The sequence below is a fragment of the Acipenser ruthenus genome, chromosome 12, assembly GCF_902713425.1.
Source record: "Acipenser ruthenus chromosome 12, fAciRut3.2 maternal haplotype, whole genome shotgun sequence".
In the NCBI taxonomy this organism is placed as follows: domain Eukaryota; kingdom Metazoa; phylum Chordata; class Actinopteri; order Acipenseriformes; family Acipenseridae; genus Acipenser; species Acipenser ruthenus.
In genome coordinates this window covers 36,145,487-36,167,422 of record NC_081200.1, presented here as the reverse complement: position 1 = coordinate 36,167,422, position 21,936 = coordinate 36,145,487, and the positions used below count along the sequence as shown (strand labels likewise).

At 41.7% G+C, this 21,936-nt stretch overlaps 3 protein-coding genes across 4 annotated transcripts; 2 read left to right on the top strand and 1 right to left on the bottom strand.

Annotated features, from left to right (window-relative positions):
• Positions 1–156: 156 nt before the first annotated feature.
• lrrc41 (leucine rich repeat containing 41) lies at positions 157–7,000 on the bottom strand. The gene is made up of 10 exons (XM_034028266.3): positions 6,738–7,000; positions 5,938–6,024; positions 5,268–5,338; positions 3,534–4,431; positions 3,087–3,317; positions 2,415–2,570; positions 2,044–2,142; positions 1,727–1,849; positions 1,106–1,181; positions 157–743 (listed from the first exon to the last, which is right to left on the bottom strand). The coding sequence occupies exons 1-10, from the start codon at positions 6,826–6,828 to the stop codon at positions 524–526; spliced, it is 2,052 nt and encodes a 683-aa protein (XP_033884157.3). The 5' UTR covers positions 6,829–7,000; the 3' UTR covers positions 157–523.
• Positions 7,001–7,048: 48 nt separating this feature from the next.
• Positions 7,049–9,099, top strand: LOC117416943 (cytochrome b-c1 complex subunit 6, mitochondrial-like). Its single transcript, XM_034028451.3, has 4 exons — positions 7,049–7,187; positions 7,760–7,795; positions 8,320–8,481; positions 8,890–9,099. Exons 1-4 carry the CDS (start codon positions 7,146–7,148, stop codon positions 8,920–8,922), a joined length of 273 nt encoding a protein of 90 aa, XP_033884342.1. The 5' UTR covers positions 7,049–7,145; the 3' UTR covers positions 8,923–9,099.
• Positions 9,100–16,587: 7,488 nt separating this feature from the next.
• On the top strand, positions 16,588–21,596 carry nsun4 (NOP2/Sun RNA methyltransferase 4). 2 transcript variants are annotated; one of them, XM_034029529.3, is made up of 6 exons: positions 16,588–16,731; positions 17,652–18,094; positions 18,471–18,625; positions 18,756–18,916; positions 19,855–19,979; positions 20,463–20,718. In XM_034029529.3, the coding sequence occupies exons 1-6, from the start codon at positions 16,639–16,641 to the stop codon at positions 20,566–20,568; spliced, it is 1,083 nt and encodes a 360-aa protein (XP_033885420.3). In that variant the 5' UTR covers positions 16,588–16,638; the 3' UTR covers positions 20,569–20,718. The 2 variants fall into 2 exon arrangements, with proteins under 2 accessions (XP_033885420.3, XP_033885418.3); XM_034029527.3 differs by having other exon boundaries at positions 16,589–16,731; positions 20,458–21,596.
• Positions 21,597–21,936: the final 340 nt, after the last annotated feature.

Below are 21,936 nucleotides of genomic sequence, written 5' to 3'. Positions count from 1 at the left end.
AATTTTCCATATTCCAAACTGCAATGATGAAACAAAGCATTCCCTACAGAGGGTAAAAATATGAAGCCATGACCTGGCACTGTACTTAGCGTATGTAGCATGTTATGCTAAAGCTTTTCTAATTTAACGAGAGAAGAAAAAAAACAGAATCACACGTTTTATTTTATTAGTCATTTTAATATTACAAAATGTACACAAATTGGTGAAGATTGTGATATACAGGTGACATCAGAGACAAGTATCAGATAGCCACAGAGCTAGGACAGCACAACATTAGCCAAATTATACTGTTTTTGAGGATTCTTCAAGAGCAGTGTGATTGAACAACCACCTCCTGTCCATCCACTCCTGTATTATTCTTTTTGAGACAGCCTGGCCCCCGTGGGGCTACATGACACTACCAAACTCATTCTCTTCAGGTTCACAGACTTGAGTGAAGAGGGCTTTAACCAGGCACAGTATTTCAAACGCTCTTTTAAAAAAAAAAAAAAATTGGATTTGAAAATACTCACAGCCCCACTGATCACATGACACTAGCAAAGTCTGCAAAGGCAGCCCGGGAGTTCCACAAGTCCCCCACCACCTGACACCGTCTCCTGAGCAGCTCCATTGCCTGCTGGGCAGTCCCGGGGTCCCGGTCCAGTGGGTTCTGCCGCAAGTCCAGCAAGAGTCGAGAAGAGGGGGGCTGCTGTTCCAGCAACCTTCCAAACTCCAGCAGCCCATCAGGAAGGATGCAGTTGGCACTGAAAGGAATTAACCAAACACAAGTCATGAAAGATATTGTTATTGGGACAACTTAACAGCATACAACAGAGGGGCAGACCTTTGATCACATGTTGAAAGAGTTACGGTAACATTAAGAATCAACTTGACAATTGGAGTCTTTTTGTGTCTTGGGAGTTGTGTCTTGCCTATTTTTGCAGAAAGAGGTCAAATGTCTAACAATATTTAATAAACTATCAGTTATGTTTTGGTTATTGTTAGCATTTATTAGTCAAAACAAAAATGTAATAAACCACATTTTAAAGCATTTATAGAATAAGCATTGTAGAACATGTTTATTTTAAGTAAGTGTAAAGTGTATCACAATATGTAAAGACAATACCTGATGTTTAAGTGCTCTATTTGGGATGTAGGATTCCCAGAAAACAGTTCTGCTAGTGTAACTAGACCCTTGTTACCTGGTTAAAAAAGAAAAAAGAAAAAACTTTAATAGTTTAGATATTGTATTCAAACAAAAACTCTCTGTGACCATAAGACGACCTTTAACTAGCCATCTGGAGGAAGGGCGGTCTGTTTAGCCATGGATTTCCAAAGGTTTCATTTCCTCTACTAACCTGGTTAGAGGTTTTTTGTTTTTTCCTCTCCTGAGTGCTAACAGACCATGCTTGCATCAAAGCGAGCGAGCATAGGTGGGCCAAATGGCCTTTTTTCATAAAACTGCTGTTTCGTATATGTGTGATGCTGTTGGTGGATTGTCTGAAAAGGCTTAATAAGTAAGGTTACATTTTGAAGCCTGGACAAATGTTGATTGACTTGGTTAAAAGGAAAATTTAAACCTTGATATTGGTTCTTGAATTGGCAACGCACTGCAGATATCAGCACACAGTTCAATAAAGGTAAAATGAACCTGCATTCAATCACAATCCATTACAAATACTGGAAAGAATCATCAACAATGTGTAAACAGTATCAGGAGAAACTTAAAATAAAAACACTAGCTCACCAAGACGGTTTTTTGAAAGATGGAGAAACTTGAGTGTTTTGCTTCCCTTGACAGCGTCAACCAATTTTCCCAAAAACTCTACTTTGTTTTTCTCGAACAGTCGGCAGTCAGTAAAGTCCACACCTGAAATCACAGAAAACATCCCACTAACATTTGGCCATTATTTGTATAACTATTTTAGTTTTTGGTTTATGTAATTATGTACATGCATGCATACTCCACTATAACTCACTACACATTAATTTTCTATACTAGGTTATACCGCTTCTCATAACTTCAATAGACTTGCTTTCTTTCCTTAATTTTGTAGACATTACCCTGCAGGGAAGAATTCTTCAGAAAGCAAATAACTTCTTTTTGGCAAGCAGAGAGGTTTGCCCCTTTCAGCGTTAACCAGCACAGGTTAGGATTAGACTCTAAGGAAGCAAACAACATGTACAAAAAATTGTTTTATATATTAGTTATAGGAACAATAAAACATACATGACCATACTGTAACACAAATGGAATTATTTCAAATGGAGTTGCTGATTTAGTACCAGTAGATTGTATCTGTATATTTAGTCACAACAGTTTTCTCCAGTTTGTGTTTCATTGTGTTCTAATTTCAATTTTATTGCAATGCCTTCACAGAAGGATCAGTTTCATTGTTAAATGGTGCCTAATGCATAATTCCCTTCGTATTTACCTATGAGGGTGAGCAGCAATGTGCCAAACCCTTGGTTTGATGTCCAGCTCAGGTGAAGATGCTGCAGGCTCTGTGCAATGCGCAGCACACTCAGGAAGACCTGCAGTTGAATGGGGTCATCTGGGAAAACCACTTGTAATTTGGTCAGAGAGATATCTGTGAAGCAAATATACAGGATAAAAACAGACAAAGATCTGTACGCAGGGTTACTGTCTACTGCTGTCACTTCCCCTTCAGTAGCAGTGTAGCATGCTTTGAGAAGCATCAGTGTGTGGAAAGCACTAGGACAAAAAGTAAAGATTTGTTTATAAATAAAACCTGTCATAAGACATTTAGCCTTGGTTCTGGACAGCAGGGGACTATTACAGAAGTACAAAGGTGCCAGCTGTCCCACTTTAATACCCTATAAAAACAGCACTGTCAGTACAATCCTGCTTTCAACATGTGTTGAACATACATGATTTAGGTAGTGTGAATAGGGTATAACACCTACAGTTTCTACAGGTGCTATTATGTAAATGAGTTAATACCATCATTATCATCATCAAACTTGAATAAACTGATTAGTTACTTTGATGTTTTACCTTTCAATCTAGGAGTGTTTCTGAAGTTATGGGTGCATTAGTATCATTAGTAAGACTCCTACCACAGCCCAGTTAGAGAGATTATTACCTATGGGTATAGGTTGAGGAGGAGACAGTCTGTCCTCCTCCTCCACGTCAAAGTTAAGACTAAGAGTTTCCAGCTTAGGGCAGGTAGACAGCAAGTTGACCATAAAAGCAGTGATAGGCATCGGGCAGAACACACTGTCGATGGACAACGCAGAGATGGAGCCTTCAGGACGCTTACACAAGGACCTCAAGGCAGCCACCACCTTCAGGAGATCAGACTTCTCACTGAACCCTGCAGAGAAATTGGAAAGATAGTGAGACCACTAGGTAGACAAGACAAACGGAAGATGCTACTCGTAGTAACACACTCACGTTTCTACAGCCCCATACGTTTGCAATGTACTCCGCGAACAAAATTCTGCATAGGCCCTTTTCGAGAAGATTTTAGATATTGGTTTTAAATTAGGATTTGCCAGCGGAAACCAAGCTTTACATGGTGAATACTTACTGTTACCAAATAAGTCCAGGGAGCAAAGACTGACCCAGGATGGGAGCAAGGCTTGCAGCTCCGGAATTATTGTCGAAGACAAGTCCACCTCCAATGCAGTGATGCTTCTGAAGAGGATCCTTTCCCCACCTAAATCCTGTGAGGACTGAGGGGTGGCAGTGTGGGAGGGTGTGCCTTCAGTGCTTGGCTCCAGGGTATTGAAACATTCCCCTGCTTCCACCCCCTGCTCTAATCGTGGCCATTTGGCATGAGTGGTGTAAAACCTATTATCTGACAGCCGTTTGCAGATGTTGGCCGCCCCTTTTCCCTCTTGCAGAGGCAGTGGTTGGAGAACCCCACTGCTGTTTTTGCCAGAGTCTTTAGTTGTAGCCACGGTCTCCTTCTCTTGTTGGGCGCAGCATCTGCGTTGCAGTCCATGACTCTGTAGCTTGACATCGGATTCCCGGTCACAACAGAAACAAACTCCCAGATCCTCTCGCATCTCCAGGTCCAGCTGGCCAGCGCTCATTCGGAGGACCCGAATCAGAATGAAGGGTATGGCTTTGTCGCAATTGATGATGGTGAGCGTGTGGACAGAGCCATGATGGATGAGGCGGTGGAGGAGCAACGTCATGGACTTCATGGAAGCTTCGTGGGAACGCTGACTGAAGTGATGGAGCTTCAATTGTGTGACAGTGCCCTGTAGGATCTCCAGGATGGGACGGAGCTCATCTGTGGCCAGCCTGACTGCCCCATAAGGATGAGAAGATAGGGTCAGACGCTGGACATAGCGCGCCCCCAGGGTCAGGGCAGAGAACCGGGGGTCCTGCAGCCGTGGGTTGTCCTCTGCCAGCGATTTTCTGAGAAGGACGCAATGGAAAAGATACTCCAGGAACTTCTGTCTCCAGTCTTTCACTGGCTAAAGATAAAAAATAAATTATGATTTGCTCATGCAAAAGTAAGCTGATGATCATGTCTTCAACTCAGATAACCTCAAAAACTTGTGCCTTGACAACTGCATGAGCAATTCTCAAGTTACAGCTCAAAATGTAAGTGTTACATGTGTGTATACATAAAGGTAGTGGACAAAAAAAATGGAAAGGCCTGGGTAAATGAGGGACACCAAGTATATTGAAAGCAAGGGCTTCCACAAAGGTGTGGCTCATGCGTTAATTAAGCAAATAACATCCCAGCATGCTTAGGTCCATGTATAAAAATGCTGGCCTGGTTGCCTATAATTATGGCTAGCATGGCTGCAAGAGGAGACCTCAGTGACTTTGAAAGAGGGGTGATTGTTGGGGCGCGTTTGGCAGGAGCTTCAGTGACCAAGACAGCTCAACTTGCTGATGTTTCAAGAGCAACGGTGTCTAAGGTGATGTCGGCATAGAACTCCGAGGGAAAGACATCATCAGCAAAGGGCAACAGTGGGCGGAAGCGCATACTCCAGGATCGTGATATCCGTGCATTAATTCGAAGTGCAAGACAAAACAGACGAGCAACTGCAGATCAATTGACTGCAAATTTCACCCTGGGGCGCAAGCAGCCAGTTTCATCAAAAACGGTCCGCCGAGAACTCCACAGAGCGGGATACAATAGTGGCCCAACGCCGTATTAAGTGACTTTACATTGGTGTTTCCTTTTGTCCACTCCCTGTACATACATACATACAGAAGCATGCAAGTATAAATGTAGAAGTCCCCACTACATCCCTATTCTTGATGCCAAGGATATTCCCCCCCTGGGATGAACACTGACCTTGCTTCCTAAGGGCTTATATTTTACCACTTCCATCCATATTCTTAACCAGACAGAAGTCGTGGACAAGCCTAAAGACAACCAAAACATACATTAAAAAGGGTATACATGGTGTAGATAATATAACAAGTTGAGATATTATTTACACAGACAAAATACAGCATATTGTGGTGGTTACAGACTACCACCCCCCCGGGCATGGTGATGCAGTTGGTTATTACAATAAGCTCTAAGCTTGAACCCACAGTTGCACTGTTTTATAAGAAAGCCAGCCATTCTGTTATTGATGAATGACCCCATTCACACTAATGATTAACAATAATAATCTCAATAACCAGCATTGAAATATTACAGTGAGGGTCTCACCCTTACACGGTGCATCAACGACCGTAATATTTGTGGATGAGAAGAGTGTTGTATGTGTGTGTAAAAGCAAGCAGCTAAAAGAAATGATTTTAATGTAAAGACGCACACTTCTGTAGCTGTGTATATCGTTGCATGCAAAATAAACAATGGTGGCTGAATATGCCAAGTCGCCAGCACCATTATTGATCATTATTGAGATCCACAATCCTGCAGTTTTTATATTTATTGCTTAGTTACTAAATAACAGGAAGAAAATGTAATTGTGACAAATTAAGCATAATTAAGGGGCGCGACAACCACTCACCTTTCCGGACTGCAACCTCCTCGATTCTTTCCAAGTAGAAAATATTCAAGAAAGGCAAGAGTTCTTCTATCAATGAAGCTGGTAAATCTAAAAGGATAGATTGCTAACTGTGAATACCCGGTTGTGAGCGTAAGACTGTATTGAAACACAGTAGTCAAGCTACATTTTTTTTTTTTTTACAACAAACTCATGGCATTTCTACTTCCTTACAGTTCTGCAGTAATAACAAGGAGAACATTTTCTTGTTTTGATGAGGTCAGACCGTTTACTTTCCAATAGATTCCATGCATACGGGTATTGTGCTTTATTGAAATGTATTTACCTGAGCCTATGCAGCATCGTGACCTGCACATATCCACAGCAAAATTAAATTCTGCTCTCACCATTGTTACAGACTGTAAAATATCATACCAAAGCACAAAGATAGAACAGACTGAAAGTGTGAAAGAGCATAAGATTCAGCATATATACAGTATATTATGAAATAACAAAAATAATTACCGAGCAAAAACAAAAGTGAGGCTCACTACCAAAGGGTCATGACTCATTCCAATTGTTTCTTTAATATCATAAATCTTACTTTACAACTTTTTTTTTAACTAAGCGACTGCTTCAGTAGCTGTTCTATTTGGTACAGTAACAGTAGTCTACAGCTAGAATATGGTCTAATTTCACGTATTCTCTTTCTGAAATCTTCCCGACGACCCAAGCAAAACGAGTTCGTGGAAAGAAAATGTTCAGAACCTCCTGTGAACCCAGAATAAAACAAAGCCCAATAATACATACCGCAAAGCACTTACCCCAAACTTGTTGTTCAAGTCTACCCATATCTTTGCAAACTGATTTTGCACATAGTTGTACGAGGGACTGTGCCTTGTCTTCGTTAGCCATTATTTTCCCACCGATTTTCAAAACCCCTTTTCACTTACTTTGTTATATGCCGATGACTGAGGAAAATATTTACATTTCGGATGCTTTCATAAAATAAAACGCGTGTTACACATTTAAAAACGTTTAGGGAAGAGTAATCATCCCAAGCATGGCTACCGGAAAGGACGAAAGGAGACGCAGACGAGATGTGGAAACGCTCTAACTTCTTCCGCGGCGCAATATCCGGTTTGTGACCTGAAGGTCCTCGAGAACCAAGCAGAGATCACAGTGAAAGGACAGAGTCGGTCTGTGATTCATTTAAACACAGTTCAGATATCATGAGGGAGGAGAAAATGCTTACAAATGGAGAGCCCGAGGAGGTAATGAATTTAAATGTATTACACAAAAGCGCCGGGAATTAAAAATATTGTGACTGAATCAGTCTGTGTGTGAGTAAACCGGTGTGTCGATTTAGGCCATAGGCCGATCTCGACATGTCTGTCAAGATGAACTAAAATGTAGCATAGCTAACTGAAATCTAGGTAATGTGTCTATAACAATATATTCTACAGATTAAATACAGCGGTGTGTCTCCTAAAATGAATATTCCAGGCTATACCTAACCTTGACTGTTTTTAAAATAACAAGGCACAAGACATGATTAAAGATATTCAAACTCAATAGTCTGAAGTAAATGGTAAGCGTTCTAAATTTAGACCGCTGTTGTCTAGTAATATATTTCTGTTTAGCAGACATGCTATATCATAAATAACAGAGGTCTAAAGATCAAGTTAGCAAGTGCGGGGAAGATTACAGAACATTCACTGTGAAGACTGATCAGATTCTTGCTAGGAGCATGGCACATTGGAGCAAAATATGTAATAGGGTTACAGTACTGTGTTTGCTTTGTCATTTTTAATTTGATCTTCTATAAAATATGTGTTCTATCCAGGCTGAGGAGGAAGAGGAGGAGGAGGAGGATATGGTGGTGAGTATCTAACCCTTGAACATTTTAGAGGGTAATCTTTGGATGGCAGGATAGGATAGCAGAATGTCCAAAATCTTTGGGGCACAAACTCCAAATCTGATAAGAGATTCGATTTAGCTGTGCAAAGAATGGCAGAATGCTTCTGAAAAATTATAGCTAGAAGAAAATCTTCGGGTCTCGACTAAATCGTTGTGTGCTACTGTTCTGCACACCTGGGCATTTTTTCTATCTTGAAGGGAAGTTAAGTTTCTTGCCTAATGGCGGGATTTAATATACTGGTAACATTAAAATGTCAACCACGTGCTATATGGTTTTTGGCTCATTAGTATCATCCAAGTATAAATACATTTACAGAACATTCTATATTATTTCCTATTGTCATCTTGCAATGCGGCATGACCGGCAAGGACCCGCCCCCCTACTTTGATGTTATGTTGCTAGATTTGTAGACAGCCAGGGGCTGGTGTCCTGGGAGCCCCTGTGCTGGTGCTGTCTCTATCCTGTGTGTGTTTTGTTCCCCACAGGACCCCTTAGTGACAATCCGGAGTAAATGTGAGCAAACGGAGCACTGTGTGCATTTACGGGAGAAGCTCGAAACGTGTGAGGCACGGGTCAACTCCCGGTCAAACACTGCAGAGGACTGTACAGAGGAGCTGTTTGACTTCCTCCACGCCAGGGACCACTGTGTAAGTTCAGCAGAGATGCCAAGGAGCAGTGGGTCTGTGGGAGCGTTGGGATATTGGCTTTTACTTTATAGCGCTACATGTGGCAGTGTCCTTTTGGAGGTGAATGTTTGTGTGATTGTGGCAGATATGATTGTTAGGAAATGAAAGGGTGTAGATTTAGAACACTTGGTATTACTTTTGTTTCTCTGTTACAATACATTTAAATGATTGATTATATATAGGTTATCTTTTGTATTATCTATCATTTTGATATCTTCAACTTTTTATAGATTTCTTTTATTATTTGTGTGTGTGTGTATATAAATTAGATGTGATTCCACCTTAATGTGATTTACTTTTTATTTGGCTAACTGATATACCCTGATGAATGTCATTTTTCAGATTGTGTTCTCACTTTGTTTCCTCCAGGTGGCACACAAGATCTTCAACAAGATTAAGTGAAGAGAGCAGACATCTTGCCTCAGACCTCATTCCCATTGTTGGGAGCCCTGTGGCTGTGAATTCTGTATTTTAAAATAAAATATTCATTGTGGTGCGGGAGAGTTCTATTCCAGATTGAAAAATTGCAGCTAACCTTTTACATGCCTGTATCTGAATTAAAAAAAAAAGTGAAAAGTTGTTGTGTGTTTACAGCTATTCTTGTTGAAACATAGTAATATTCCAATATGCTTCATTCATTTTACTCAAAATAGATTGAGTTACTGAGGTTTATAGCTGGATTGGAACACATTTACCCAGCATTACACATTTTATTTGATTTCCTTTCACATAGAAATAGAAGCAGGTCATTTGCTTTAAGCAGCAGTGGTTCACTATACTGATGTAGTTCAAATGATTAAAACTTTACTGGTGTATAACATTGTGTAGTTTGATTGAATAGACCGTTTTATGGTGTTATTTATATTGTTGAGTGTGGTGTCTATGTTACTTTTATTTCTATAAGTTATACAACAAATTACTTGCAAGCCAAAGTTGGCAGTCTGAAGAAAAAGTGATTGGGAGGTTTGATAGAATTTAAATATCTGGTTGTTAAATAGATTTCTATACCAATGTCGTCATTGCCTTTTTTACCTGAAGATTGGCTTTAATGAAGATTGGATGCAAGAAACCGCAGAAGCTCCCATAAAAGTATTCTGAACTTTGAAAGATCTTTAAGAGTACTGCACTACAAAGGGATGAGCTGCATGTGTAATGTTATAGAAATGTTACAGAAAATAGAACTGGCTCGACATAATGTACTGGCATTTTGTACTCCCATAACCTTGTATGCTTTGCTAAAGATAAGGAACCGCAAGATGCCTACACTGCAGCTCCGGCTGTGAGAAAAAAGGATGAGCCAGACGTGTCTTTTTACACGTATACCCAAACCACCCATCCTTTTTAACTGCTTGCTTAGTTTTATGCCAAGTATGCATAGTTATAAGTTTTCTCTTATATGCTAATACCTGAATCATCATTGGCTAACCCTCTGCCTTGCTGACAGTTTTAAGGTATATAAGAAACTGATCTAACTCTGTATGTTGGAACACTGCTCGATGATTATCTAGCACCCTGTGTGCTGAGAGTGTTCTCAGTTTGCAAACTTAAGAAATAAAGGCCTGTGTGTTTGGAACTCGCAGTCTCTCTTCCTTTATTAGAATTTCCACGACAATTCTTGGCGACCCAGATGGGACGGCTAGCTCCGTTTTCCGATTGTTCCCGGGGACTTTGAGGTTAACCGTGCACGGGGGCTGCTTAGGAGTGGCTCAGGGAACCACACTCTGAAATAGTTTCGGAGGAGAAGGACCCGCCTTGAACCTGGCTGGGAGCATCGGTGGACGGATACGCCGTCCCGAACAAAGACAAAGGGTGAGACTGGTTTTCCTCATACATAAAATAGACCACGTGGTTCAGGTTCTGGGAACCTGATAAAACCCGTTCTGGGAACGGGCTGCGCAGAAAGAGTTCTGGGAACTCTATTGTCTAGAGGACAAAAAAAAAGATAGACCACGTGGTTCAGGTTCTGGGAACCTGATAAAACCCGTTCTGGGAACGGGCTGCGCAGAAAAGTTCTGGGAACTTTGTTGTCTAATAGACATAGAAATCCTGATCCGGAAACAGGTAAATTAAGTGATTCGACTGATCTATGAATAATACTAATAAGTAATTATAAATGAAACTAGTTAAAAAGATATCGTATGAAATACCAAATATTGAACTAAAAATAACAATTGAAAAAATTAAATGCACAGTTTAAAAAAAAAAAAAAAAAGTCATACTACTAGTGTAGTTGATCAATATACCAAGTGCACTGTTGGATGGTCAATTAAGAAAAGTTATTTTTCTGTGCAGGTGGTGCAAATAAAAATAGGCAGTGATATAGTGTGGACGACAGATAACCGTATGAATGAGTGAGTGAATGAGTGTTATCTGATAATTGTGTGTGTGTGCACATGTGGGTTTGATTACAATGAGGTCAAGTAATAGTAAAAAGGAGGTCTGTCTCCCGGACACGCTGGTTGGACTGGGACGAACGATGGCTGATAAATGGGGTCGCGGTGTTGTAGACCAGGTTGTTCTGTGGCATAAAATAGCTGATTTTCCACTAAAAGGAACCCTGAGTGAAAGGAAGTTACAAGAATGTTGAGAAAAGTTAGAGTTTGGGAAGACAAAGAAAGAGAAAAAGACTGGGATAGTTATAGGAAATGGGAACGAGAAGCAGAAAGACACAGCATTGCAGGCTAAAAGCATAATGGTAAAAGCAAGTCAGAAAGATAGTACTGAGGAAGTGAAAAAAAAAAGAAAAAAAAGACAGAGAAATAGAGATTACAATGAGGAAAGGGACTGCCCCCCCCCCCCATATTGTGTTCCTGTTTAATTTAAATGTGAATAAAGCGGAGTTACCGTCTCGTGTCCCTTGATGATGGCCCAAATGATTGAGACCCGTAGTTGGTTCTATTCATGGGATATACAAAACGGAGGTGAATAAATTGAGGAATTATTTAAATTGGCTCGACAACATTGGGGTCATGAAACTGGGTTTATATCACCTTATGCCTTACATTGCACAACCTCCATCTAACGAAACAATTACGTGCAGCGCCTTGTATATAGGTTTACGCTTTTGTGTTGCAGCCATTAAACTAAATAGCGATCAGTTTTTACTTTACCACACAACTGACTCTGTGCCACATATAAGCATAGCAAAAACCGATGATGTAGAGTGGAAAGATACTGGTGTCTGGCTTAAGTCTGTGTTGCAGGTGACTGACTGGCAAAGTGAAGACGGGTTCAAATTCTCCCCCAGTGCTCGCGCTGTTTGCGCTCCTTTCTTTTGGGTCACGCCTGTCCAACGGGGAATCCATGGGGCAGAGAACCGAGATGCGCCCCCTGAGGAGGCACTGGGAGGCACGTTTTCACCCTTGCTGATCGGCTTCCCCGATTCTCTATGGGCAAAAGATAAGTATGATATTGGTCTTATGAAAGGGGCAGAGCCCCTAACAGTCACACCAAAAAGCACACACCGGCCTAGCCGCGCCCAGTATCCTCTCAGCAAGGAAGCACAGGAAGGCATTGCTCCTGTGCATGCGTCTTTGGTCTCTAAAGGAGCTATCGTGCCCTGCCCAGACTCGCCTTGCAACACCCTGATTCTCCCGGTCCGCAAAGCCTCGGGAGAATGGCGATTTGTCCAAGACCTCAGGTTAGTAAATGACGCGATACATGCAAGGGCCCCTATTGTGCCAAACCCAGTTACTGTTTTGTCAGCTGTTCCCCCTGGTGGAAGCAAACTCATACAGTATGTGGATGATATGCTTTTATGTTCTGAAACTCAGCACGCGTGCGAAACTGATACAAGAGCTCTTTTAGAGTACCTAGCTTGTAATGGCCATAAGGTATAAAAAAAAAAAGCTGCAGCTCGTGTCACCATCTGTAAAATACTTGGGACACGATATACACCGGAAGGCAGGAAATTGGGCCTGGGAGCATGTCGCTGCAATTCTGACACTGCCCCAGCCTGCCACAAAAAAAACAAACACATGATGACGTTGCTAGGTATGGCTGGCTACTGTAGAGCTTGGATTCCAGATTACGCTGCAGTAACTCAGCCCCTAGCTGACTTGATACATGGCCATAAGATGACTATGAAAGACACAATTGACTGGACTCCTGACGGACTAACTGCCCTCAAAAAAACTTAAACAACTCTTGTCCTCTCCGCCCTGTCTTGGGTTACCCGATCACTCTAAACCTTTTAACCTGTTTGTTTGTGAAAAGGGAGGATTCATGTCGGCAGTACTGACACAAGAGCATGGGGGGAAAACAATGTCCTGTGGCTTTTTACTCTAAGCACCTTGATAACGTAGCCCGAGGGCTAGTCTGTTGCTTGAGAGCGGTGGCCGCCGCCACTGAAGCTGTGCTGGCTAGTGCTGACCTAGTTGCAATGTGCCCTCTAACTGTACATGTTCCTCATGCAGTACATGCTCTCATTTCACAGGCCAAGACAGCACATCTGACTCCAGCTCGTCTATTACATTACCAGAATGTATTAATGACCATGTCACATGTTGTGCTAAAACGCTGTACTGTGCTTAACCCTGCTACACTTCTTCCTACAGAAGCCGATGGAGAGCCTCACGATGGAGAGCCTCACGATTGCACCACCTTAGTAGAACAGGTCTGCAAGCCACGACCCAATCTTGCTGATGTGCCCCTATTGAACGCTGCTGTATGTAAATGCCAGGCACACACTAACGCTTCTGATCCTGTCTCTCAAGGGAATGCTGTTGCAGATGCTGCTGCTAAAGCAGCGGCCGCATCAACTTAGGCCCCTGTGCTCCAAATGGTGTCATTACCTGCCTTAACTGAATCTGTATTTTCTTTACAGGATGTAGCTGACTTACAACACAGTGTGGGACCTGCCGAGATAGCTCTGTGGAAAAACAAATGCTCTTATAAGTAGAATCATAAGATTTGGCGAGGACCCACTGGGTTGCCTGCCCTTCCCCATTCATGTTTCCCTTATGTAGCTAAGTTGGCACACGGCCAAGACCATGTGTCAAAGGGAGGGGTGGTGAATGTTATTAACAATTTTTGGTTTGCTCCAGGTTTTTCTACATATGCTAACCAATTTTGTGCTAAATGTGTGATTTGTATGACCCAACAATGTAGGCCGCAGCACGCCCATGTCCGTATCAGCTCATCCGAGGCCGGAGGGCCCCTTCGAACATGTCATGATGGATTTTATTGAATTAACACCTTGCCAAGGTTACAAGTACTGCCTTGTGATAATTGATGCTTTTTCTAAATGGATTGAAGTATTCCCCTGCAGACATGCCACAGCTATGGCAGTAACAAAAAGCCTGATGAGAGAGATTATACCCCGATGGGGTCTGCCATCTAAATTGACATCTGACAATGATTCTCATTTTGTGAACAGTGTGGTACAGAACATTTCTGAAAGCCTACAAATTGATTTACGCACACACTGTAGCTACCACCCCGCAAGCGGAGGCTTGGTGGAGAGAGCGAACCAAACAATAAAAACTAAACTAACTAAGCTCATGGCTGAAACAGGGCTCTCCTGGGTTACAGTATTGCCATTGGCCCTGATCTACATGCGCGGACGCACGCACAGTACTACAGGGCTAGCACCTCATGAAGTATTAATGGGACGCCCAATGCGGATGCTGAACACACCTTTTCCTCAAAATAGGCTCACCCTAATGGGATGTGAGGATGAAATGGTAAAATATTGTGCTTCTCTTAACAATGTTCTGAAGTCTATTTTTCCCAGGGTAAAAGCTGCCCTACCCGAACCGAAGGAAGGGGCGCTCCACAAGCTCCTGCCAGGGGACTGGGTGATCATCAAAGACCTCCGCCGGAAGCATTGGCATCAGCAACTCTGGACAGGTCCGTTCCAGGTGCTCCTGACAACGCAGACAGCGGTGAAAGTCGCTGAACGATCAACCTGTATCCACGCCAGCCATTGCAGAAAAGTGCCCTATAGCCCGAAGGGAGATGTATCGCCCCCTGGAACAACGTAGACGGCTCTGATGGCCTTGGGACAGTCAGCTTTGGACCCCCAGAGTCCTGACTGTTATTTTTCTTGGCAGCATATTAACTGTGTTTCTCATCTGGCTCTTAACTGAACTAAAAGATAATAAAAAAGAGCCAGATATTACAAACCACAGCTACGCTGAAAATCGCACAGAACTCTGAACAAAAACAACATTGCACACATGGAGTGCAGAACATGATCGAAAACATGCGGACAATGGTTGGTGGGCAATGCTCAACCATACTGTACGGAACACTTTGAACATTACTGACACTGGTTTATATATGATGTAGTGATATTGTTGTTGTTTTTGCTTATCATAACCTGCGTGAAAAAGTTATGTACTAAAACTGTTGACACTGTTTTAAACATGCCCCTGCTTACTAATGATGACCAGGGAAATGATTCAAATGATGACCCTTTCAACAAAATGGCAGATGACCTGATGAGTTAAGATAGTGGGGAAAATCTGCAAGCGGGATACGTTGGGTCGTCACTTTGTTCATATTATACTACATGTTAAACTTTGTAAATCTCGTTTTAACTTGTACTATTGTGTGTGTTTGAATCCATTTTCTGAATAAGGTTGAGACAAAGTCTCAAAAGGGAGGGAATGTTCTAGAAATGTTACAGAAAATAGAACTGGCTCGACATAATGTACTGGCATTTTGTACTCCCATAACCTTGTATGCTTTGCTAAAGATAAGGAACCGCAAGATGCCTACACTGCAGCTGCGGCTGTGAGAAAAAAGGATGAGCCAGACGTGTCTTTTTACACGTATACCCAAACCACCCATCCTTTTTATCTGCTTGCTTAGTTTTATGCCAAGTATGCATAGTTATAAGTTTTCTCTTATATGCTAATACCTGAATCATCATTGGCTAACCCTCTGCCTTGCTGACAGTTTTAAGGTATATAAGAAACTGATCTAACTCTGTATGTTGGAACACTGCTCGATGATTATCTAGCACCCTGTGTGCTGAGAGTGTTCTCAGTTTGCAAACTTAAGAAATAAAGGCCTGTGTGTTTGGAACTCGCAGTCTCTCTTCCTTTATTAGAATTTCCACGACAGTAATTTGCCTGGCCCAAGCTAGAAAAGAATAATGACACTACATGAAGTGAAGTTGGAAAGGATCTCTGTCTGTCCGACTAAGAAATAATAAGGGACTAATAAATAGCTGCAAACAAACATGGAGCAGAGGAGGGCTCTAAATGGTTCTGACTTCAGAGACAACCTGAGTTTGAAATATGCAGCCTAATGGTGGAGGGAGCTGTAAAATGTGTACTGAAGCTATTCATTTAGAAATATGATTTTAATTTAACCCTTAGAGGATACAAGTTTAATGTGAAAAGGCATTCACTGATGTGTTAATAAGCCTGTATGTCTGCAAGTCAGTCTTTTGATCAGTGTTTGCTCTTGAGAAATGTACACAAAAGTGCTGTCTGACAAGCCCAGTCATTTCAAACTAATTTAGGATACAGTGATGTACCCATACTGACACCTGCTAAGTACAATCTCAGATATAGGAGTGCTAATCAAGGCTTTAAAAAGTAATGTTCTTACTTCCTTTTAGCACTAACAATATTATCACTGGTCCATTTTTTCTTATGTTGAAGATCTTTTGGGTATTTGCTGGTATTTTATACTTCAGTTTGGAATGTGCACGTTTAGAAAACAATGCTGCAGTGAGAAGTTGATACTGCTTCCTGGTACATAATCACTTGTTGCGTTGCAATCAGGCCATTTGACCTACAGCAAAAAGATTTAAAAAAAAAAAATGCTTTCAGGCCCAGGATTAATGTGAATAAAGCTTATAGAGGGGTAAGAACATGTTTTTAAACATTAGCTATAACTGATTTAAACAGTTACATTTTTTACTGAATCAGGATGCATGCATATATGTATATAAACACATTTAATATTGAGCTAAACTGCTACTAGAATTAGCGCTGAAAATGTATTCTTAATTACTTTAGAACGCTGGTGTGTACTATTGTTACAAATATCACACATGTTATACAGTTTTCATTGTGTTCCATAATAACACTGCCCCGGAACTCGAGAAGTGCACATCAGTATCCATGTGTCAGGTGGGCTTTATTATTGTGTAACTCCAATATGGCAGCGCTCGTGGACACAAGACGTGTGTTGCTGAAGTTGAAGGGCTTTCCACAATTGATACCCCGCAGATACCGAGTTAAAAAGAAATGGGTATGGTCTCTGTTAGAACAGCATAGCCTGTTTATTGTTTAATCACGTTGCTCCATTTAGTTCTGTGCAGAAATACTTCGGTTGGAATAATCAGAGTATTTGGTGTGGGGATGAGTGGAATTAGATATTTCGGTTGTTAATTTATTATTTGAATCCCCGAATTACATTCCCGTACCTGCAGCTGTTGCCAGTAGTATCCCAAGCCTGTGTATATAATTTAATGACGAAATGTGTGCCTGTGCCTGCTGCCTGTATGCAAACTGGAATACCATCCAGTATAGTACATACAGTACGAATCTGAACACATTTTGTTTAATATAAATCAGAACTGAACTTTGTTACATTTACGGTTGTATTGGATTAACGATTTAGAAGTATAAGAGGCATTTGCACTTACATTGAATCGGACTATTTTGCCCTGGAGTCAATTTTCGCTTAGAGAGGAGGAAGCATCTGTTGTGCGCAGTGTTGGAGCATAACATTTTCATCGTTGTCAACCCCTCCTCTCTTTTGTGCCAAAATATATTTAATTGTGTGACCTTAAACACTTTGCAGTTCACACCAACAGACTAATTTCACCAGTAACCTTATTCTAATTACAATGTTATCCTTATGAGGTGAAATGCCAGAACACCATGGAGGGGCCAGTCAAAACTGGATTATCAGAGCTGTTGGGGAAAACCTGTTTATCATTTTTAATCAGTGATTTTTTTTGTTTGTTTGTTTTCCCTCACCAGTTATTAATTAGTGTTTATGAATAGCAGGGCAACTATTGCCCTGAACATGTAAAGTTTAAAGTTTTTAAAAAAAAATGTATATTTATATATGACTGGCCCTTCATAAGTGGTTGTTACATCTATTGCCTCATCCTGTGTGCATCGAGTTCAGTTCACATTAACAATGCCTCTCCACCTCTCCAGGCTGCCACTCACCCCAGGATCACCTCCACTAAGCTGGCCTTGCAGAACTTTGACGTGAATTACGGCACACAGTTTGGGGAGCGCTGGCCTTCAATCCGGATCAGCCTTCTGTCAGAGCAGAAGTACGGCGCACTGATCAACAACTTCTCCTCGGCACAGGAATTGATGAAAGGGCTGGAGCTCCAGGGGGCCAGGGACTTTGTATACGAGGCTCGGGCTAGAACCTGGAGTCCAGGATCAGTGGGAGGCAAGCCGCGGGGGGGCGAGGAGTTAGTATGGAGCAGCTCACTGGCAGCTGGACAGTCAGGCAGTGAGGTTCCATTGTCCAGTCAGGTGGGTGAGGGCATGGAGATGGCAGCTGCCACTGAACCACCTAGTCTGAGCCCAAATATAAAGTGCTTTACATTTCCGAAAGGAGACGTCACTGGCTTCAGTCCTGCCAGGTGAGTGAAGAGAGCAACGCTATTCATGTATTTTACATTCATCTTCCTTTCATTTTTAATTTGACTTATGGATTCATTGATAAGTTGTGTATAAAAGGCTCACGGATAACAGAATGTAATGTGGATTCTTACTGCAGGGTAGTTTGACAGATTGCAGAGCTTCCCCCAATCCCCACAGTCACTTCCTTGCTATACTGTACTATAATCCACAGTTCTAAAAGTAGGCTTTGTTAGTTTTGGTAACATGTTTTTTTGGGTGATTTGATGCATCTGCTGTTTTAGAAAATTATGCTTTAATGCTTTGAAATGAACCAAAACCACATGCCATTGAATGCATTTATTTGTCTGATTTGTGTAAATGTTACTATGGTTTCAGGCTGGATGGCTCTGGGCTTCTCGGATACTATCTGCTGGACGCTGCCTCGGTTTTGCCAGTCCTGGCTCTGGATGTCCAGCCAGGTCACACAGTTCTTGACCTCTGTGCAGCGCCGGGTGGGAAGACCCTGGCCCTCATCCAGACCCAGGCCTGTTGTAAGTGTCTTTCAGGAACGGTGTCTTCCCTTACTTATTTAGTTTAAAAGCCTTTGAATGCTCTAGGCTCATAAGACGAGCATGTGGCGGATCTTCCCTCCTCTTACTGTTTCTTCGTGGGTTTAAATAGGGCGGCTTGCGGCGAACGACTCCTCTGTGTCTCGCACTGGTCGGCTTCGAAGGATCCTGCAGAGCTACATTCCCAGGGAGCACAGCACAGAGGACAGGGTCCGCATCACTTCCTTTGATGGCAGGAGGTGGGGCGAGTTGGAGAGTAACACGTTTGACAGAGTGAGTAATGATTAAGACTACAATGATTACATTGTTTTAATATATATCTAGTTCCAAAACAAAGGCTCCCAAGGAAAAACTCCCCCTTTCAAAGTGTTTTTGTTTATCTTTGATTCTAATGGGATTTTGTTTTTACTTTTTAAATTATCTTAAAAGGAAAGTCAAATGGCAACATATTTAACTTTTTTTTTTTAAATGGACACTTGTCTCTCACGTGACAGTTCATTTAGTTATACAATTTACAATTCAAGGGTTAACTGTTACCCAACTTCCCAGTGCCATTGCCAAATAGAAGAAAAGTGTTAATAGTCTCATTTTTAAAAATGAATGGTCACGGCAACTACAGTGAAATAATTCAGGAACGGTTTTATCAGTTATGTAAAGTAGTTGATCTTAATGTTATTGTTCTGAAAACCTTGGCAGGGGTATGCCCAGGAAATGTTCGTATGCCATAAATTGGATCCTTTTTGACAGATCACAGGGTAAGGATCAAAACCGGCACACCACATACTTTTCTCTCTCCATCGTTAGTTCATTTAGTTGTTATAACGTGGACCAAAACAATAATCTCTCCATTGTGTTTTGACCTTCCGAACTGGATGACTTCTGTTACTACTGCTGCGCGTAGGGTATTATGGGTAACTGCATTGTTTGTCAATCCGTCCTGTTTGTCAATTCAAGGTTTAACCGCCAACTTTGCTGTGCCTTTGCCAAATAGAACTAAAGTGTTTGCCAACCTTTTTCTTGGCAGCAGTCCCATTTTCAAATGAGAGCACTGCTAGGAAATATGATAAGGTGTTAAGGTGCCAAAATGTCAGTTTTGCTGTTGAAACTCAAGCTGCCATGCAAAACATCAACCCCCTTTAACCACAATTGTGTTAAATCTGTAGCATTTTTGTGAAGATTAGATAAACTGGTAAAACTCCCTGCTTCCACAGGTGCTGGTGGACGTCCCCTGTACCACAGACAGGCACTCGCTGCTGGAGGAGGAAAATAACATCTTCACACGCTCACGGAGCAAAGAAAGACAGACGCTGCCCCTGCTGCAGTCTCAACTCCTGCTGTAAGTGAGGAAATGTTCTTGTCATTCCTTTAAAATAACTTCACCTAGTAAAAAGCACGAATGTGTGGAGTGCAGGGTGAAACATACAAGCATGGTTTGAATCCCACTGGCACCGAGTTGGCTTGGCTGGGGGTTAAGGAGAAAGGTCTGGGGACAGTTCACCTCATTGCGATTCAGTCACCCCCACAAGGACTTGGTAGAGACTGGGCCTCTAGGCTTCAAAAACTTGGCAACATCTGTTGATAAGGCAATTGGCTTGACAGCAGGAACACAGGTCGCCCATTGATCTTCAGTCCTTCTGATTAGTGAATAGGTTGCAGAAGTGAGGAGACACTGGCAGTTGGGCATTTGAGATGGGTTAGAAAAAGGACAGTACATAGTGGAACTGCTTGCGATGGCACACCACAGCTGCAGCTCCTTGGGTACCATGTACAGTATGTACTGTGAAAACTCCACATGACTGCTTTGTCTCCTTCAGTGCAGGTATCAAGGCTGCGCTGCCAGGAGGAGTGGTGCTCTACTCCACCTGCACGCTGTCCCAGCTGCAGAACGAGTGTGTGGTGGAGAGAGCCGTGCAGGTGGCCCATGAGGAGCTGGGAGTGACTGTGCACATCGAGGACCTGTCCCCCCTCACACAGCTCTTCAGAGACACCTTTAACTTTGCCCAGGGCATGCGGCTGGGGGAGCTGGTTTTGCCACACCTCACCTCCAACTTTGGACCCACTTACTTCTGCAAGCTGCGCCGCGTTAATTAAGGATAGGACATGGCTAGACCATGTAGCAAGGCTGAAGCTTAGCTTGAAGTATCAATAGTGCATATGGATCCTCTGCTCTTTATAATGCTTTACGAACTGGTTGGTTACTGACTGTTCAGCTTCAAACGTGTGATTGTTTAAGCAGGGGACAAGATCCAAGGGACATTATGCACCAAATCACCCAGTGACATACATGCACGACATACATGCAGGAAATTTCTTTTATTAAAAATCAGGTCAATAATTTAGGGGGTTAAGCTTGACCATATTAAGCCACGATGAAATTAAGCCATATTGTGGAAATGTTTTTTTCTGTAAGTGTGTTTTTTTTTTTTTTATAGTTTTTTTTGTGTTTTTTTTTTAAAGCTTAGAAATAAAAGTTGTCAAGTATAAAAATATATATATATTTATTTGTAAAATACATTTTGTAGCTATTTTTCAGGTTTCTGATGGTACATCACAGCGTCAGTCTTTAAAATACTTACCATAACCATTCATGTAAAGGTCAATTTTGGGGACTAGAAACTTCCTGCAAATCCAACTGACTCACTTTGTGACCTTGAGCAAGTCACTTAACCTCCTTGTGCTCCGTCTTTCGGGTGAGACGTTGTTGTAAGTGACTCTGCAGCTGATGCATAGTTCACAAACCCTAGTCTCCGTAAGTCGCCTTGGATAAAGGTGTCTGCTAAATAAACAAATACAAAAAATATAATAAATAAAAGAAAATGGAAGGTTTGACATGCACTCAATGAATACCAAGGAGAAAATGCTGTAAAAATAGAGGTGAGTAATGTATGTGCTGCTAGATAATGTGCCATCACATGCACTGTATTATTATTATTATTATTATTATTTATTTCTTAGCAGACGCCCTTATCCAGGGCGACTTACAATCGCAAGCAAATACAAATACATTCAAGTGTTACAATATAAGTCATACAATAAAAACAAGAAATACAATAATTCTCAAGTGTGACAAACCACAATTCAATAATACAGCAGATAATAGTGAAAGTTACATCAGGATATGATTAAGTAGTGATAGTTACATCAGGATATGATTAAGTACAAAATACTACAGATTAAACACTTGGGAGATTACAATATTCTGAGGTACAGGATTAAATGCAGTAAAATAGGGGGCAGATAAGAGCAAAATAAAGCATATTTAAATGAAGGGTGATAGTGTCCCAGGATACAAC

What these genes read in the sequence shown, in the direction of transcription:
- LOC117416943 (XM_034028451.3), top strand. Translation starts at nt 7,146, where the DNA reads ATGAGGGAGGAGAAAATGCTTACAAATGGAGAGCCCGAGGAG. An exon ending in CAAATGGAGAGCCCGAGGAG is followed by an intron (nt 7,188 to 7,759) that starts GTAATGAATTTA and finishes TGTTCTATCCAG; the next exon opens with GCTGAGGAGGAAGAGGAGGA. An exon ending in TCCACGCCAGGGACCACTGT is followed by an intron (nt 8,482 to 8,889) that starts GTAAGTTCAGCA and finishes TGTTTCCTCCAG; the next exon opens with GTGGCACACAAGATCTTCAA.
- lrrc41 (XM_034028266.3), bottom strand. Translation starts at nt 6,828, where the DNA reads ATGGCTAACGAAGACAAGGCACAGTCCCTCGTACAACTATGTGCAAAA. An exon ending in ATTGCTGCTCACCCTCATAG is followed by an intron (nt 2,143 to 2,414) that starts GTAAATACGAAG and finishes TTGCTTCCTTAG; the next exon opens with AGTCTAATCCTAACCTGTGC. An exon ending in TCTTTCAAAAAACCGTCTTG is followed by an intron (nt 1,182 to 1,726) that starts GTGAGCTAGTGT and finishes TTTTTTAACCAG; the next exon opens with GTAACAAGGGTCTAGTTACA.
- nsun4 (XM_034029527.3), top strand. Translation starts at nt 16,639, where the DNA reads ATGGCAGCGCTCGTGGACACAAGACGTGTGTTGCTGAAGTTGAAGGGC. An exon ending in ACTGGCTTCAGTCCTGCCAG is followed by an intron (nt 18,095 to 18,470) that starts GTGAGTGAAGAG and finishes CTATGGTTTCAG; the next exon opens with GCTGGATGGCTCTGGGCTTC. An exon ending in CTGCAGTCTCAACTCCTGCT is followed by an intron (nt 19,980 to 20,457) that starts GTAAGTGAGGAA and finishes TGTCTCCTTCAG; the next exon opens with TGCAGGTATCAAGGCTGCGC.